This window comes from Scyliorhinus torazame, chromosome 11 (assembly GCF_047496885.1).
Source record: "Scyliorhinus torazame isolate Kashiwa2021f chromosome 11, sScyTor2.1, whole genome shotgun sequence".
NCBI lineage: Eukaryota > Metazoa > Chordata > Chondrichthyes > Carcharhiniformes > Scyliorhinidae > Scyliorhinus > Scyliorhinus torazame.
In genome coordinates, this window is record NC_092717.1 from 174,450,040 (window position 1) to 174,470,059 (window position 20,020).

General features: G+C 47.6%; 1 protein-coding gene across 1 annotated transcript in view; it reads right to left on the minus strand.

The window, feature by feature from the left end:
* Positions 1–15,570: 15,570 nt before the first annotated feature.
* The window catches only part of cdh17 (cadherin 17, LI cadherin (liver-intestine)), a 170,470-nt gene continuing 166,020 nt past the window's right edge, over positions 15,571–20,020 (minus strand). Inside the window, exon 18 of the mRNA XM_072468031.1 lies at positions 15,571–19,990. Coding sequence (XP_072324132.1) covers positions 19,887–19,990 — 104 coding nt within the window. The 3' untranslated portion in view covers positions 15,571–19,886. The remainder of the gene's footprint in view (positions 19,991–20,020) is intronic.

Consider the following 20,020-nt stretch of genomic DNA (forward strand, 5'->3'; position numbering starts at 1 on the left):
GCACACTTTGGACAGAGCACAAAGGCAGCTTCGGTAGGTGTAACATTGACTTTAATAACCAAAGGAGTTCATGCACGTGCCCTAGCCCCTAAAACTCATCTGTGCCCTGCACCCGTGCCAACTTACTCAGTGTCTAATTGTTTGGCCTTACAGGCCCTTTGACTACGTCTACGTGGTTCCCCAGACGGTACAGCAGAACTGGAGGTGGACTCCTGTGATTCCTGCCCTCTGACACTGGATCCCTTTGGCGGCCGTTTCCTGGGGCGTCCTGGCCTAGATGGGCCAGGCTGCGGCCCGGGCGACTGGGATGGCGAGCTGCCAGCCTGTCCTGCCCGTTGCCCACCCGATGCACCTGGGATGGAAGGGGGGGAGTCCGAGGTGTCGCGGTGTACCGGGACCTCCCCTACAGAGGGAGCCGGGACGGACCACACCACCTCCTCCTCCCTCGGGGTGCCCGATGGCCCCCAGGCCTCTACATGGGTGGGGGATGCGAACGGACTGGCCATCCGACACCCCCCCGACATCTGGCGCTGCCAGTCCTGGAGGCCCGTGCTGGTATCGACAGGGGTCTGCAGGTTTGCAGCCATGGAGCCCAGGGGGTTGTCAAACCCTGTCTGTGACAGTGCGACGCCGGCTCGCACATGGCCACTGGCGCCGATGCCCTCAGCGATGGCCTGCAGAGACTGGGCCATGGCCTGCTGAGACTGGGCCATGGCCTGCAGAGACTGGGCTATGGCGTTGAGCGCCTCTGCCATCTGGTGCTGGCACTGGCTCATGGCCTCCTGTGAGAGGGCAGCCATGTCCTGGGCCACAGACCCCGCCTGCACGGAAGGCCCCAGGCCTCGCAAACCGTTCCCCATGTCTGACACCGTCGCACCCATTGCCTCCACCGCGGACGCCACCCGTACGGTGTCAGCCTGGGTGACACGCATGACCGGCACCACTCCCAGCTCCTGGACGCGGGTGGACTCCTCCACCTGCGACTGCAGCCGCAGCAAGCCGCCCGTCACCCTCTTCGCTCGTCTCCGGGTCGGTGGTTGCATCGGATCTATGTGTGGGTGTGGTAACTGCAGGAACCCGGGTACCATCTGGGCGGCAGATGTTCGCTTGGGCTGGGCTGCCCTCCGACCGCCCGGTCCCTCTGCTGCTCCTACCTCCACCTGATGTACCGGGACGGCTGTGTTGTGCGCACCAGTGAGTGTACCAGACGCCTCATCACTAAAGTGCCCAACCGTGGTGAGTGTTTCTGCGATGGTGGAGGGTGTTGGTGACAGCAGTGGCGTTGTGTCGTGCTCTTCGTCCCACTCTGAGTCCATGGCACTTTGGGGTGGGGGTTCGTCTCCACCCATCCACTCTGAGTCACTGTCCGGTATTTCGTCTTCCTGGGTAGTGCTGTCCCGGGTAGGGGTGTCCTGGGTAGTGGTGTCCTGGGTAGTGGTGTCCTGGCTCGGATGTGACGGGGGCCTGTGGCTGCCCCCCTCGTCGCTGGGTGGTTGTTCCCGCACGTGACGGGGGTGTCGTCTCCCTGTTGCTCCAGGTCTCTCCGTCTCCCGTGATGTGTGAGGGGCATCCTGCGGGCGTCGCATGCTGGAGGGTGCGGGTCTCTCCGTCTCCTGTGGTCTCCGAGGGGCATCCTGCGGGCAGTCTGCATCTGCGGGGATGGGTGCCTGGACGTTTGGTCCTGCGATACACAATGAAGCATGCATGGTTAGACATCAGGCAGTGATCAGGTGATACGGGTGAGGGGGATATAGGGGAGGGGGGATATGGGGACGGGCTGTCGGTGGCTCACTCGCTAGTACGCCCCCGACCTCTGCATCAGCAACCTCCCGGTCCTCAGGTCCACCAGCCAGTTCCAGGGCCCTTTCCTCGTGTACGGTCAGTGGCCTCTCATCAGCGGGCCCTCCTCCAGTCCTCACATGGTCCCTATTGTTGTGTGCGCGCTTCTCCTGTGGGGGGGGGGCAGGGGTAAAAGGCAACAGTGTTAGGCAGGTATATGAATGCACGCCATCGGTTGCGCGTGCATTGCAGAGGTTAAGGTTAGGGCTGGATTCACTTGGGGATATGGGGGATATGGGGAGGGGGGATATGGGGGAGGGGGGATATGGGGGATATGGGGGAGGGGGGATATGGCGGAGGTGGGGATATGGGGATATGGGGAGGGGGGATATGGGGGAGGGGGGATATGGGGGATATGGGGGATATGGGGGATGGGGGATATGGGGGAGGGAGGATATGGGGGAGGGGGTTATGGGGGATATGGGGGAGGGGGGATATGGGGGAGGGGGGACATGGGGAGGGAGGATATGGGGAGGGGAGGATATGGGGGATATGGGGGAGGGGGGATATGGGGGAGGGGGGATATGGGGATTTAGGGGAGGGGGGATATGGGGGATATGGGGAGGGGGATATGGGGGATATGGGGGACGGGGGGATATGGGGAGGGGGGATATGGGGATATGGGGAGGGGGGATATGGGGGATATGGGGGAGGGGGGATATGGGGGAGGGGGGATATGGGGAGGGGGGGATATGGGGGATATGGGGGAGGGGGGATATGGGTGATATGGGGAGGGGGGATATGGGGGAGGGGGTATATGGGGGATATGGGGTATATGGGGGAGGGGGGATATGGGGAGGGGGGATATGGGGGAGGGGGGATATGGGGGATATGGTGGAGGGGGGATATGGGGAGGAGGGATATGGGGGAGGGGGGATATGGGGGATATGGGGAGGGGGATATGGGGGAGGGGGGTATGGGGATATGGGGGAGGGGGATATGGGGAGGGGGGATATGGGGGAGGGGGGATATGGGGGAGGGGGGATATGGGAGATATGGGGGAGGGGTGGATATGGGGTAGGGGGGATATGGGGGAGGGGGGATATGGGGGATGGGGGGATATGGGGGATATGGTGGAGGGGGGATATGGGGGAGGGGGAATATGGGGGAGTGGGGATATGGGGGAGGGGGATATGGGGGAGGGGGGATATGGGGAGGGGGGATATGGGGAGGGGGATATGGGGGAGGGAGGGATATGGGGAGGAGGGGATATGGGGGATATGGGGGATATGGGGGAGGGGGGATATGGGGGATGGGGGGATATGGGGGATATGGGGGAGGGGGAATATGGGGAGGGGGGATATGGGGGAGGGGGAATATGGGGGATATGGGGGAGGGGAGGATATGGGGATGGGGGGATATGGGGGAGGGGGGATATGGGGGATATGGGGAGGGGGATATGGGGGAGGGGGGATATGGGGGATATGGGGGAGGGGGGATATGGGGTGGGGGGATATGGGGAGGGGGGATATGGGGGATATGGGGAGGGGGGTATATGGGGGAGGGGGGAATATGGGGGTGGGGGATATGGGGAGGGGGATATGGGGGATATGGGGAGGGGGGGATATGGGGAGGGGGGATATGGGGAAAATGGGGAGGGGGGATATGGGGAGGGGGGATATGGGGGAGGGGGGATATGAGGAGGGGGATATGAGGAGGGGGATATGGGGGATATGGGGAGGATATGGGGAGGGGGGATATGGGGGATATGGGGGAGAGGGGATATGGGGGAGGGGGGATATGGGGGAGGGGGATAAGGGGGAGGGGGGATAAGGGGGAGGGGGATATGGGGGAGGGGGGATATGGGGGAGGGGGGGATATGGGGAGGGGGGATATGGGGAGGGGGGATATGGGGGCGGGGGTATATGGGGATATGGGGGAGGGGGGATATGGGGGAGGGGGGTTATGGGGGAGGGGGGATATGGGGGATATGGGCGAGGGGGGATATGGGGGATATGGGGGAGGGGGGATATGGGGGAAGGGGGATATGGGGAGGCTCACCCTGCCTGCTCTGATGAGGTCGTTCACCTTCTTGTGGCACTGGGTGCCTGTCCGTGGTGTCAGGGCCACAGCGGTGACGGCCTCTGCCACTTCCCTCCACAGACGCCGGCTGTGGCATGGGGCAACTCTGCGGCCGTGCCCGGGATACAGTCCCTCCTCTGCTCCACCGCGTCCAGGAGCGCCTCCACATCGCGTGACTCGAACCTCAGGGCTGAGCGACGGCCAGCCATCCAGTCGGGTGTTGCGGTCGGGTGTTGCGGTCGGGTGGGGGGGAGCAGCGCGGCCTTATGAGCCGTCACGCCGTGCAGCGCGTATGACGCTGCACGGCGTGAACCACTGCGCAAGCGCGGATCCCGTTACGTCGCTGCTAGCCCATTTCGGGCCGGAGACTATCGACCCATTTTTCCGACGTGACGCAAGTCGGATTTGCGCCGTTTTTTGCGCCGATCGGCGGACTTTCCGCCGAAAACGGAGAATTTCGCCCCATGGATACATTGGTCATCATTTTCCAAAAACCGTTGGATTCTGAAACTGTGCCAAAGGATTGGAAAACTGCCAATGTCTTCCCTTGATCAAAAAGGGAAGGACGCAAAATGCAGGAAACTACAGGCCAGTTTGTCTAACTTTCATCATTGGAAAAATATTAGAATCGATTATTAAGGAGAGAATAGCAGTGCATTTGGAAAGTCATAATCTCATCAAGCAGAGTCAGCATTGTTTGATGAAGGGGAAATCATGTCTGACAAATTTACTAGAGTTCTTGGGGGTGTATCAGCCAGGGTAGATAGAGGAGAACCAGTCAATATTATACATTTGGATTTTCAAAAGGAATTTGATAAGGTGCCACACACAAGGCTACTGTGCAAGATAGGAGCTCATGGTGTTGGAGGGAATATTTTGGCATGGATAGAGGATTGGCTAGCTAATGTGAAGCAGAGAGTCGCAATAATAGGATATTTCTCAGATTGTAAGGCAGTAACCAATGGAGTGCCACAGGGATCAGTGCTGGGTCCCCAACTCTTCACACTATAAATTAATGATTTGGAGGAAGGAGCAAAGTGTATTGTGGCCACATGTACAGATGATATGAAGGTGGGAGGAGAGTCAGGATGCAAGGAGGATATATAAATAGTTTACAGAGAGCTATTGACAGGCTAATAAGTGTGTGGGCAGAAAATTGGCAAATGGAATTCAATGTGGAAAAATGTGAGATTGTTCATTTGGAAGGAAGAATGAGAAAGATGGATATTATTTAAATGGAGAGAGACTGCAGAAAGCTGTGGCACAAAGAGACTTGGGGGTCCTTGTTCATGAAACCCAGGGAGCTAGAATACAGGCGCAGAAGGTAACAGGGAAGGCAAATGCAATCTTTATTATTGTCACAAGTCGGCTTACATTCCACTGTAATGAAGTTACTGTGAAAATCCCCTAGTCGCCACACACCGGCACCTGTTCAGTTACACAGAGGGAGAATTCAGAAAGTCCAATTCATCTAACAAGCATGTCTTTTGGGACTTGTGGGAGGAAACCGGAGCGCCCGGAGGAAACCCACGCAGACACGGGGAGAACGTGCAGACTCTGCACAACCGTGACCCAGATGGAAATCGAACCTGGGACCCTGGTGCTGTGAAACAACAGTGCTAGCCACTGTGCTACCATGCCATCCCAAATGGAATACTCGCTGGTATTTCAAGGGGGCTGAAGTATAAAAGTAAAGAAGTGTTGCTGCAACTGTACAAGATACTAGCGAGGCCACTTTTAGAATCATGTTTTAGTCCGCTTATTTAAAGAAAGATATATGATCATTGAAAGCAGTATAGAGGAAGTTTACTAGGATGATCCTTGATATGGATAGGCTGCCATATGAAGTAAGATTAAACAGGTTGGGTCTGCACTCCTTGGAGTTCAGAAGAATGAGAGGTGATAAGATTGAAACATATAAGATTCTTGGAGGGTTAGACAGGGTAAATGTTGGGAGAGTGTAGGATCAGAGGGCATAGTCTCAGAATAAGGGGGTGTTCACTTAAGATGGATTTAAGGAAGAATTTCTTCTCCCCAAGAGTGGTAAATCTTTGGAATTCTTGTCCCAGGAAGCTATGAAGGCCGAGCCCTTGAACATTTTCAAGGCTGAGATTGATAGGTTTTCAATCAGTAGGGAATTGAGGGTCACAGAGAGAAGGCAGGAGAGTGGACTTAGTGCGTGTTAGATCAGCCATGATTTTATTAAATGGAGGAGTAGGCTTGAAGGACTGAATGGCCCACTCCGATTCCTATTTCTTATGGTCTTATGTTTTACAAAATAAGTTTTGGTTGATAATAAATGATTCATTGAGTTTATTGAAATAAGCCTGGTTAAAGTCTCTTTTATTCTGGGTCTAGCTGGAACAAAGTTAAATAATTGGCCACTTCAGCGAGTGAATTAAACATTTATACGAATGGTGCAACTGTGGCGTAGTGAAGCGAGATAAACTGTGCTCCCCTCTCATCCCAGTTGTAACAGTTGTTTATGTTTTCTTCATACCTTAACTTTTTTTCTGCAATTCATGTTTAATGTTCTGCCAAACCAGACCTCAGGCAGCTGCTGCTCCATTTCTTGCTGAAGAAGAATGGAAGGCTCACAAGAAGTCTGATTGCTCAGACTGGGCAGGCTCTGTTATTTTTGCTCCAGTAGAAACAGGAGGTGTTGGAAATGTTCAGTACATTGGTAGCATCTGTGCAGAGAGAGACAGTACAGCTTATGAACCTGAGGCATTGACTCTGACCGTGGATTTTCCAGCCCCGTGCCGCGTTTTCCTGCGGCAGAGTCAGCATGCCATTGGCCACAGGCGGGTCCTTCCAGCCCCACCAATGTCTACGGCATTTTGCATGGTTCGCCCATCTCTCCGTGAGTGGGGGGGGGCCTTTGGTGAGAACGGAAAATCCTGCCCCCTGTTTCTCTCTCACCATGGATGCTGCCTGGCCTGTTGAGTATTTACAGCAATTTTATCATAGAATCCCTGCAGTGCAGAAGGAGGCCATTCTTCCCATCGAATCTGCACTGACCCATTAACCTAACTTGCACATTCCTGGACACTAAGGGGCAATTCATCATGACCAATCCACACAGACAGTGAACCCTGTCCCTTGCGCTGTGAGGCAGCAGTGCTAACCACTGTGTCATCGTGCCGTGCTTCAGATTTCCCGAATTTGCAATACTTTGCTCCCCTACTATGCCCTATGATTAGCATTTGTTAAGCATGATTAGTTTCAGTTTAAAATGAGCAAACATAAAATTATGTCACTCAATGCAAAGTGTAAGTTTTCTGTTAACAAATCTCACTTGTGCGGATATAAATGACACATTATTGCAGGTGAATTGGCTGGTGCTAATTTGCTAGAGGGTTTTGTCATTTTTAAATTTGTAAGTGAAACCAGGACACATGCACCAATACAATATGTCACTTTTAGTTTTAGTTTAAGGTATCCTCATCTGTACATAGGACTGTTGTTTGTTGTGCTTGATGGGTTCAAGTCTTTTGAAATGAAATGAAATGAAAATCGCTTATTGTCACAAGTAGGCTTCAATGAAGTTACTGTGAAAAGCCCCTAGTCGCCACATTCGGGAAGGCTAGATGTTGCTGTCCAGGTATTGCATAGGACCTGTTTCAAAGAAGCCGAGCTGACTGCATAATATGAATGACCAAATTGTGTGTAATTGTCTGACAAAGCCGTGGTTGTAAAGTGTATCTTACTGAAATCTGAGCTTTCGATGGACTTTATAAATGGAGGTACAGAGTACAAAAGCCAAGAGTCTTTGCTAAACCTATATGAAACAGTTTGACCCCACTATGACTATGGTTACTAATTACGGGCTCACAAAGGATGTGAAGGAGAGTTAAAGGGGGGAGGTAAAGGGGCCAGAAACAGAGTTCATAATTGTTCATGTTGGACTTGATTTATCCAGCAGATTATGGGAACGTTTTTTTGCCAATTAGTCTTCTAACCTCTATGTTCTTCAGTGAATTATTTTTATGCTTTGATATAGAGTAAAGAAGATAATGACACAAGAAAATTGAAAAAGGATGCTTTTGAAAATTTGCAGGAAATAGTGAAAAATCATGCAAAAAATGCATTGAAAGGCTGTTTTATTTGAGCATTTATATTAAAACCATACATAAATTTACATTTGTTCTGTCAGAAGATGACCATCTGTAACATGAACCTTTTTCTCTCTGAAGCTCAAAACCGCACTGTATGTTTCCAATAGTTTTTGTTTTTCAATAAAATCTTATCACCCATAAATGTTGGCTCTGTAGCGGCTGGGCTGAATGCCATCAAGGCAAGAATATTCATGTAGTTGTTACATGCGTGTTGGCAGAATGTGGAGGAGATGGATAGTGACTTCAGTTAGCTCCTAACACTGATTTTGGGCCTCACTACTCTAGTTAATGCCCACACGAAGGTCACCCCCCCCCCCCCCCCCAAACTCCTACCACGTCCACCAGTGCTATTTAATAGTTTGCATGTTCGTTTCTTTCTACCAGTTTTGTTTGAGTTTGTGGAATTATTGTGTATTTGGAAAGTGGTTTAAATCTGCTGAAGACTACAATAAGCAGTGGTGTATGAGGGGAAGCTCAATGTAGGTATATTACTGCAAAAGAAGACATATTACCAGTCAGGGGTGCCATTGTAGCCCTCCTACCTGCCTACAGCCCTCCTACCAGCTTGGATGGGAGATGATGCAAAGGTGAGCATAATTTGGCAGGGAGTGTATGCGGGGGAGAAGCGCTCAACAATAGCCCCTATCCATCTAGAATCTTCCGGGACCACTTTCCTTCTCGCTGCCTTAGCCAGGAGAAGTGAATTTTCCATCAATCATACATGAAGGAGGTGTTCATAGAATGCTGCCATCTTTTGGAATCAGACCTGCAGCCTCAGGGCTGTGCAAGTATGGCACTGCTAGCGGTGCTTAAGGTGACCGTGGCCCACAATTCTATATGTTGAAGTTCTTCCAGGCTGTCTCAGGCAATATAGCCAACATGTCCCAGTTGACCATCCATTGTTGGATCAAAGAAGAGACAGAGGCCCTCAGAGGACAGGGAGGCTTCATTGTGTCCTATCTAAACAGAAAGAAGCAGACAGGCCATGCTTTGCTAATAGACCTCCTTGAGGGGCAGGGTGCTATTGACTTAGGTGACTTTGTGGATGCCGTAACTCAATGCTTAGATGTACCAGAACCACAGAGGTTGCCACTCACTTAATGTGCAGTTGATGTGCGATCATACTCATGCTGGTGAAGGCCCACCTTCCTGCTGACAATCAAGATGCATTCATCCTGCACCTGGTGCAATCTACTGTTCCAGCAATTTTTCAGCTGCCACGTCAAATAAGAGGGTGGCTACTGGGCAGTCTGCTCTACACCTGGTTGATGATTCTGCTCCACAACCTAACCACGTGTGACCAGTTCTTTCCAGAACCAATGTTCTGGTTCACAGTGATGTGCTGCATTGTCTTGGCTATCATGAGGACTCAGCCCTTGACAGCATGGATTTGGTGAACACCTCAAAAGGAGGAGAAGGAAGAAGACAGCTGGCACATCCATCTGTCCATGAGGGTCTAATTTGACTCCAGTTCCCATGTTGTGATCAGCAGCAGCCTGAGTTGGCTGACTGACAGGCAACGGTAAGGGTTCAGTGGCAATGGCAGGAGCATGACTGCTGCCAACCTGAGAGAGGACAGCAGGTTCAGGCTCCATGATGCTACTGAGGGTGCTGCCTTAGTAATCCTAGCAATGTGCTGAAGCATGGATAGTTGAACTGCTCTGAGACCCTGAAATATGATTTTAGTTCTGGTATCCAGAGCCATGTTGTCAGCAGTCTGAGCCTACATGGCTACAAAGTTCATGTCCTTGGTGTGAGCTTCCATTCCAGCTCTCAGATGTTGGGGGGATTCTGCTTGTGCTCTAATGGAATCTGAGACACTGAACTGAATTTTACTGCCCTCAAGTGGTTAGAACAGAGGTGAGTGTGCGGGTAAATTAGTGGGGACTCACATTGGGACAGCTGCTTCTCTCTGCCCTGCCACCAGGGCAGTTTCTCAGTGGTCCGCAGGAGGCCTTTGCTGCTTGTTCCATGGATGTCCGGAGCTGATTTACATAACCAAATGACCAATTACCGGCCATTTTAGGGACCCAGCATTTTGCCAACAGCGGTTATTCCCCTGCTCGGTGGAGAGGCCACCAGTTTATGGAGCAAACTCCTTGCGGTAACCCAGGTTTGGGGGTAGGGGGATGGTATTGGAGCTGGGGATTCTATGGGCCACGGGGAGCCAATTGTCTGAAGGCAACTCTTACCTTTATCAGTGGGATTCTGTAACTGTCGGCACTCTGATTGGACCAGCAGCATCAGGTGTCCGCCCACTGCCCTTAATTGGACAGCAAGCTCGCCAGTCAGGAGGCCGCTGCCTGCAGTAAAATCACCAGGGCAGCAGCACTGCTGTCAAGTCGGAACTCGCCTTTCAGCCTGAGATCAAGTCCCGAAGCCCAGTGTACAGTTCAGCGCATTGACCGAAAAAGGTGGTGGGTGGCATGGGTTGGCATGAGTTGGACAAGGTCTTATGGAGTTGGCCACTCTGGAGAGGAAGGGCTCCAAGCTCTGAGCAAAGTCTTTTGGCACTTTGGAACTAAATTCCTCCATGCTCCTTGACACATTCTGTCGGCTGGCCAACATACCAACTAGTTCTGCACGCATACCATCTGCCGTTTTTTGACAGAACAGAATTTGTGTGTGACTTCATTATCCAGAGAGCTGGCACCCAGCTGATTCTTTCACCTGGCTTGCCTGCACTCATCTCATGCACAGACTCACCACATGCATATCTTGGCCCTGAGCCTCACTTTAAAGTACACACAGTGCCAGCATCTGAGATGTTGGCTGTGAGTGTCATCTAGAGTGACAGTATTTCATCATCATTAGTCTCCTCTCCCTCAGCCTCCCGCAGCACTACCTGGACAGGTGGTGTCTCTCAGGTACCTGAAGATATAAAGGCATAAGGGCAGAATTGAGGTAAAGGAAGTGAGGGAAATCAAGAAATGTATGGTTACACCATCTTCAGATTTTAAATGGTAATAGGTTGCAGGATGAGGGCCGAGTGGGGTGTGAGTAGGCAGGAAACCCATTGATAAACATAGCTCCACCTTCTTTGGCCATTGCAGTGGAGGGGGGAGGAGGGAGTTCCTTATGTTCAATGTCAATGGTGGCCACCTTTGCCACAAGGGACACGTCAGAGGTAAAGAAGTTGAAATGGGAAAACAATTTCTCTCCATATTTTGGGAGATCAATGTCATTATGCAGGTCAGGTAAACCACCGCATCTGAAAAGGAGCAGCTTGCAAACTTAAGCCTGAATTTTCACACATATGCAGAGGTTCTCCAGCTTTGTAAAAATGGCTGCACAGGCCCCAATCTGAAAGTCCTGCCCCCGAAATCGACCCCACTATTTTCATGGAGGCAGGTGATAGGTATTGGAGTGGGTTCTAAATCGCAAATCCTTGGTTCAAAGGCAACTACAGATGTTAAAGTGTATCTGCCTTCAGGTTTTGATGAGTGGTATGTCCAAAACAACTTGGTTGGAGAAAGTCTAAACATAGCATAGTTTTTTGAAGCTGTAGGATATCCTTTTGGATATGGTCCCAGGACACGTTTGGGAGAAGGAAGGTGCCCTTTGGGAGAGGTAATATGCCCTTTGGTATTGTTGAAAGTAGACATGAATGCATGTTAAACGTGGATACATTTATTGGAACTGTCAAACTCATTGGAACTGTCAAAGGGAGCTGTCAAGTTGTCAGGGAATTGCAAATCTCCTGTCCTTTAAATATTTGTAAAAAGTTGTCTGCAGTTCAAAAATAAATCATGCTAACTATTTCACTCGCTCTGTTAACATAAGCCTGAGGGATTAGCATTACAGATTCATGCTGAATCACTGATTTGACAACCTATCATTATCACAGTGTTATTTTACAATTTAATTAATATCTCCAAATGCCTACAAAGTCTTTCAAGTGGGAATATGAATACAAATGCTTGTTGTCATAAGGATTAAATATTTGAATGAAGCTAAATTTAGTGACTGGATGTTTATCAATTAGTTATTTTTAAACGATGCATTCATCAATAGACACTTAATAACTTTTTTAAATCTCAGCATGGGTCCTGAAGTCTGTCCATGGTGGATACTGTGTCAGCTGGCATGGAAGTTGTAAAGGAAAAAGGTGATGGGTTGGCATGAGTTGGCACTAAGATGGCATAAGGCCGATGAAGGACTATGCTGGTGGGTGGAGGGGCAGACGTTTACATGGATGGGGCATCGGGGTATGATTTGTGAGGGACGAGGGCTGGATTTTGTTGTATTCATATTTCATATATTTGAAAGATTTCCAGGGCACCTTTTCCTGGGCTCAGTTGGTGAGCCAGAGGAAACATTTAGGCCTTGGTCTCATCGGATGTAATGCTTCAGCTGATGGAAAGCTGAGGTTGCACGTGCATTGGGACTTCTCAGTACCTCACATGCTGTTACATTTGACAGCTTTATACAAATTCATAGAAACATAGAAAATAAGAGTAGGCATTTGGCCCTTCGAGCCTGTTCCGCCATTCACTATGATCATGGCTGAGCATCCAACTCACTAGCCTGATTCCACCATCCTCCATATTCTTTGATCCCCTTCGCCCCCAGAGCTATATCTAACGCCTTCTTGAAAACGTACAATGTTCGGGCCGCCTCTACTGCTCCCTGCGGGTAGCGATTTCCACAGACTTACCACTCTCTGGATGAAGACATTTCTCCTCATCTCAGTCCTATATGGTTTACCCTGTATCCTTAGAGAATGGGTGGGATTTACCGGATGTTCACGCCGGCGGGATATTCCAGTCCCACCGATGGCGCATGGGTTTCCCAGCAATGAGGGGTGCAGTCAACAGGAAATCCCATTGACAACGGTGGGACCATTAAATCCTTCTCTGCTGAAAAACAGGCTGCGGGTTGTGAGGTAAATCCCGCCCTATATCTCCTGGTTCTGGACACCCACACCATTGGGAACATCCTTCCTTCATCTACCCTGTCTCGTCCTGTTAGAAGTTTAAAAGTTTCTATGGATTCTTCTGAACTCCAGGAAATATAATCCCAATCAACTCAAACTTTCCTCATATGTCAGTCCCGCCATCCCAGGAATCTGTCTGGTAAATCTTCGCTGCACTCCCTCAAGACAAGAACAGCATTCCTCAGATAAGGAGACCAAAACTGCACACAATATTCCAGGTGTGGCATAACATTGCAAGGTCCCTCGGTGTCCCTAGAATTAGACTGGGAAATAACCTAGCTAGGTTGTAACTGAAGAGCCAGCTCTTTTAACATAGGCCTGCCAGGGTTATGGTCGGAGTGCACAGCAGATTTTCAAGGTTGTGTGTTTTCAAACAGATCCAACTGATGTAGACATCGTTAATGTAAATGAAGCATTTTAAACAATGGTAGAAATAATAGGCAATATGAATATAGCCATAAGGTGTTTTAGAGCTTTAATTTGTTGGGTGACTCAGATCCAGTCATGGATCCTGTTGTTACTTTATTTTCCTGTTAACATTTCCCTGTACACTCATTGTTAGTCAATAACAGCAGGTGGGAAGCTGCGACACAACAGCTCTTCCTGAATGGTGGTTACTTAATGGCACAAGATAAACACGGTCATTAAAAGGGATACTCAGCAGGGGAAAGGTTGATTGAAAGGAAGAGGTGACCCACTGTGTGTGTGGCTGATTAGCACACTCCTGTAAAACTTATTGCCATGACAGATTTAAGAAAGTAGTTTTGAAACCATGGTAATGCTAATATTTGCAGTTGCCTAAGTCAGCATTCTGTGTACGGGAGTGTGGGAGGAACAGATTTTTATTGCAACGCTGCAGATAAAAGTCACACTTTCAAACAGCAGTCAATCTTTTTCTGTGCAGACAACTAATTCTGGGTGCTGGAAAAAAACATTTTCTGAATTAGTGGCGTGTGATCTTTTTTTCAAACAAGGATATCGCTAAGTTGGGTCACACAAGATCTCTCTTCCCTTGACCCAGAACGATTTTCACAAAACCAAAGATTAAATTTTACAGAAGACATTTATTCCCATGTGATCTGTAGTAGCATGGTCCCTTTGAGGGGGCGTCTCGATAGACCACATGACCGGCTTGGGGTCAATTGCGTGGGCCAATAGGGAGTTTGCGCAGGGCCCTGGGAGCAGGACTTCAGGCAGTGTGGACTAGGGAGCTGAAGTGTAAAGACCTAGGGGCGAAATTCTCCCGAAACGGCGCGATGTCCGCCGACTGGCGCCCAAAACGGCGCCTATCAGACGGGCATCGCGCCGCCCCAAAGGTGCGGAATGCTCCGCATCTTTGGGGGCCGAGCCCCAACATTGAGGGGCTAGGCCAGCGCCGGAGGAATTTCCGCCCCGCCAGCTGGCGGAAACGGCATTTGTTGCCCCGCCAGCTGGCGCGGAAATGACATCCCCGGGCGGCGCATGCGCGGGAGCGTCAGCGGCCGCTGACAGTTTCCCACGCATGCGCAGTGGAGGGAGTCTCTTCCGCCTCCGCCGTGGTGGAGACCGTGGTGGAGGCGGAAGGGAAAGAGTGCCCCACGGCACAGCGCCGCCCGCGGATCGGTGGGCCCCGATCGCGGGCCAGGCCACCGTGGGGGCACCCCCCAGGGCCAGATCGCCCCCCCCCAGGACCCCGGAGCCCGCCCACGCTGCCTTGTCCCGCCGTTCAAAAGGTGGTTTAATCCACGCCGGCGGGACAGGCAATTTATCAGCGGGACTTCGGCCCATCCGGGCCGCAGAATCGAGCGGGGGGGCCCGCCAACCGGCGCGGCGCGATTCCCGCCCCCGCCGAATCTCCGGTGCCGGAGACTTCGGCAACCGGCGGGGGCGGGATTCACGCCAGCCCCCGGCGATTCTCCGACCCGGCGGGGGGTCGAAGAATGACGCCCCAGTTGTATAGTGTTCTGTGCCTGTTACTGAACTGCCTTTGCCTTTCATCAATAAACCTCTTTGTTTACTACTGGAAGGCCTCCAGTGTATGTCTCAAAGCAGCACCACATGGTCATTATGTTTGTACAACCTTCTGATACCAGTTATAGCAACCAGATTCAGCAATGTTGAGGGTTTGAAAATTATGGAATATGGTGACTGGAATGTGAGGACTTCCTTTTATTTTTACTGAGAAATCATGGGTAATGTATATACATGTGGAACACGGTTGTTAAATGTGATTGTTAAATTGCATTTAAATGGTTGCACTTAATTTGAAAACTTTTCATTCATTCCCTTCCTCTCCCAGTTATTAAGCCATTTTTCTCCCTCTATCCCCATCTCCCTAATGCTATCAGTCCACTAGCTGTCACTCTTCTCCCCATCCACAGCGAAGCAGCAAGATGTAAATAGGATCTGGCAGCAAAGGAGAGTTGAGGGTGGAACAGGGTAGGTTGGTTTTCACATGAGAATGCAGTTTTCATGATTCCACAATAAAATAAATGTCATCACGCCTTCCCAGACCTTTGTGTCCGTCATATTGATTATGCGTGTTCAAGAGTGTTTGCAACCATTACATCATAGCTACTTGTTACAAAGTTGTTTTACCTCTTTCATACAATTGCAAAACTAATACGAACAGCTTTTAACACCCATTGTTGAATGGAGAAAAAAAAACAAGGTAAATTTTATGTTCCATTTTGCAGCCTCAAGACACTTTATTACCATCTCTATAAAAGACATACATACATACAAATATTATTCTATGCATCAGTTCCTTATTTTAAGTACTTCAGAGACATCCTAGGGAATTTCAATTTGTATTTTTTTCACCACTTGTCCCCCATCCTACCTCCCCTCTCTATTCAAGAGATGAACTGTTGCCCAGGTGCAATTCCACGGACAGTTGCCTCCTGTATTCTGTCATTACATGTTTATGAGCCCTTACAGCAAATATCAACATGCTTCTCAACCATGGGGAACATTGCATCCTCAATCAACCACCTGACAGCTGCACACAATGCTCAGGGATGGGAACCTGGAAGATTTTCCCTTCTCCAACCTAGGAACGCCGCCGAGCCTAATCCTCACACCTCTACCCCTCCTGACTGAAATTAGCATAGATTGCAGATCAAATCTAATTTGTACAGCAATCTGGGCACATTTTGCATTTAGATTTTCATCTGGCTATAGCTATACTGCAGCGGATGTGGTATCATAGTGAAATTACCTTCCAAGTATACTTTATTCCAGGTCCACAGCACAGTCATTTTATATGCTGATTATAATTATCTCAGTAGTCTTATTAAAAACAATATTCAATGTTGCGAGTCTCAGTTAATGAACCGAACAATGCATCATGAACTGAAATAATGACTTTTTGATTTTACACACAGATAATCTCTATTTTTGTTAAATCAATATTTTTTTCCTTTTAAATTGATTTTTGCATTTTTAAACACACACAGACATGCTTAAGGACCCAACAAAACAATTAACGCATCACCACATTAAGTAACAAAGTGGAAGTTACAAAAATCTAAATTTACACAAGCAGAAAAGAATCGTAAAATCAGACCCCAGAAAGACATCTTCTCGAAATAAAGCTTCAAATGTTTTCTTGTTTTTTGAATTAACTTATAATGCCCAGACCATAAAAAACTGTAATAATTAGTGTAGCTTCGTGCATTTTTTTGCTGTTGCAATTTTCATCAACACTAGCATCGTGCACAGACCAAGTATCAAAATACTACAGCTTGGAATTGTGTGATTCATATAAAAGTACAAAAACAAAACAGTGGCAGCACAATAAAGCTGGAATGTAAAAAAAAAAGGTTCAATCCCATTTTTGAATATACCTTTATTTTAGTGAGTTTTGTGTTCAACAACAAAGATATGGCTGCTTTCAACTTGGCACCCAGTGCCAGCGTAGAACACTTTCCAAATCTGACAGACAGCACAGGTCTGATGCAGAGCAATACACACCCTACTCTGGCAAATACTGCCTGTTGCAGCAGTTAGATTTTCCCTTTGCCCACGCCAGCTATCCTCGTGGCCATTCTATCTGAGGTTTTCCATTTTGTATTGCACTAGAAGCCAAGACTGCCTAAGCTTATTGAACAGGAGATCCTTAAAGCCAGCAGAAAGAGGACATTTTTACCCCATTAATTTGAACCCAGACAACACAGCTGTAAGATAATCTGCCAACTCATTACACCAATTGGTTCCAAAATGTATATAGTAGCAATCTGACATAAAAGTGCTGTACTTGCAATTCAGTATTTACTCTTCCAGTGGCTCACTGATCAGTGTGAAACAGGGGTACACTGACCACAGGTCCACATAGTTTGTGTGTACTGATTAAATCTCATATCACTTGACGCAACAGTCCCGGCCATTGGTGCTGAGATCATCAGTAAAGGCCTTTCATCATCCTGACTAAAATCCACTAACAGCACACACTATAGGATGAACCTGCAGCCGTTTTTGGTTCATGTAGAAGCATGGTTCATATTTAATGGCACGTCACCTATTAAACCAATCGAAGCACAACTTCAATTACTTAAATTTGACACTACAAAACAAAGGACTAGCAATGGGTTTCTAATTATTTGACGTTAAATATTGGGGATGCTTTCCATACATTTAAACTTTTAAATGTGGTTCTGGGTGCAAAGCAGTTATAGAATATGCTATTCTATTCTTATAGCCGCATTGCAAAAGATAATACATTATTCAGCTGCTGCACCTTTATTTGAATGTTATCAACACACTCAGCCACATTTTAATTTCTCTCAGAGCAATATCTTAGCACCTTAATCTTCGAAAGCAAATCACAATTTGGAAAACAACATATTCAAAATATTCCAAAAGCAGATCTTGAAGAATATTTGCTCTTACATAAGATGAACATACCACATAAGATGGTTCTGTGTTGACATTGTACAGTGATTGTTTGCCACTTTCAGAGGTTGTCTTCTGTGATGTTCACACATGTCCATTTTTGCAGGAGAGGTCACTGGATAATTTTCAGGAGTGAAAATTCCAGCTGTTTTTTCTCCTTGTTACCCCAGTGGTGATTTTATCAAGTGCAGAACCTCCAACGCTGCTCTTTGTAAACCTTTATAATAAGGTTTTCTCCCAGACATGAAAGCAAATCTGCTACTTTGACAACCAGACAGAAGAAAACCTATTGTGTGAGTTTTGAGAAGTTCAAACATGCATATTATAAAAACATTTAAGTAATTTCTAACTAGCTAGTCATTCCAGTAGCCAGGCCCTGGAGCATGATATTGGTGTCATTGTACAATTAGTTATAAGTAGCACCAGTCAACCCTGAGCATTAAAAATAAGAAGCCCCATGAGAAGTTCATGCACATAAGAAAACAATGACTGCAGCACCAAAGGTCAGCGTGGCAGATATTTTTCATATCCAAATGATCACATTTAGCTATTCAGGAGAAAACACATTTAGGCCAAAAATATTTCCACATGCAAAATAAGTGATAAATCTACTGCCACGTTAAACGTGATCACACAAGATTACAAAGAAATTGCAATAACCATTATCTTTAAAACCTGTCCTTTGTTCCCCTCTTGTTGCAGCAGGTGCATCTCAGCATTGTTTTCTTTTGTCATTAACATTGCAGTTCAATATTAATATAATGGAAAGTTACTCAAAAACAGCTGGCAAAAAAAACCATAATTCAAACATAAATCTTATTTACAGAGCACTTTCTTTGGTGTGAAGCCCAAGAAATACGAGAAGAAAACTATCCTTGGAACGCAAACAATTTCAACCAACAGCAAATCCCATTTATCTGGAGTGCAGCTAAAGCAACATATTTACAGCATCTATTTCTCCCCACCCTCACCCATCTAATTCCCTTTGCTGCTTTCTCATCTTCTCCTGAAGGCACAGAAGATGTTTATCTGCCCAGAGGCACCCGTTGTGTGCAAACCTAGACAATAAATGCTGTCAGGTTGTTCGCCACACAGAACATCACAGCCAGCTATATTGTCTTCTGTGATGTTCACACATGTCCATTTTTGCAGGAGAGGTCACTGGATAATTTTCAGGAGTGAAAATTCCAGCTGTTTTTTCCCCTCGTTACCCCAGTGGTGATTTTATCAAGAACCTCCAACGCTGCTCTTGCTGAAATCACATAACACAGCACTGCTCACCTATATATATATGAAGACGTATTTATCAAGTATTTTCTTCTTAGCAAACATGAAACGCAATAATGAGATTCGGGACAAACTGTATCATTGCATGACTGACATGTAACTTCATCTAATCTGAAATGGTGCATTGCTCATATCACTCATTACGCAAAGGTTTAGACATAAACTAACCGGTTTAAGGCTGAGGCATTTAACACAAAAATTGAAAATCTACGCTGTTTCATTTTGGATGCCAAAATATAATTCCTGAAGATAGTGCCCCCTTTGTGAAGTGCAGAGGGTACACTAGCTTGCCCAATATGATTGGTTGGTCTTGTGCTCACTCAGAATCATCTCTTTTTACATATTCCGTTAACTATAAAGGAAATAATAAAAATAGCCATAGTGGTATTTTGGCAAGAAATATTTGCAAACCGGCATAAAATGAATTTTAATTGCAAATCTTTTTTTAAAAATCAAACAGATCCTAACAATAAAACTCCAAAAGTGAATACTCCACAGCCACATCACTCAAAATAAGATTCAAATTAAGGTTCTAGAAAGTGGGATTGATTGATGAATGGCATTCCAAATATTACACATCACTTTTATTGGCACAATGGAATGTGATGGATGCACTCTTTCTTTTTTAAGGATTCTGTAAAATTCTAGTTATAAATAAATGTTTCTGGTAAAATCAACACCAAATTAAATTGTATCAAAGCTTTTGTCAAACGCTAAAAAGAGACAAATTTGTGAAAGGATCTTCAAAGACCCCGAAGTTGACCCTGCAAAATAACTTCTTTCGGGAGCAGTAGATATTCAAATTTCTAGCATTATGCTAGAGGTATAGTTTCATTCGCATTCCGTGCTGCTTTTGGATCTATTTTATCACTTTTTTTGGGTTTCGTTCGTAAAAATACCACTGCCAGGATCACACCTATGGAAACATTTTGTGAATTAATGTTAT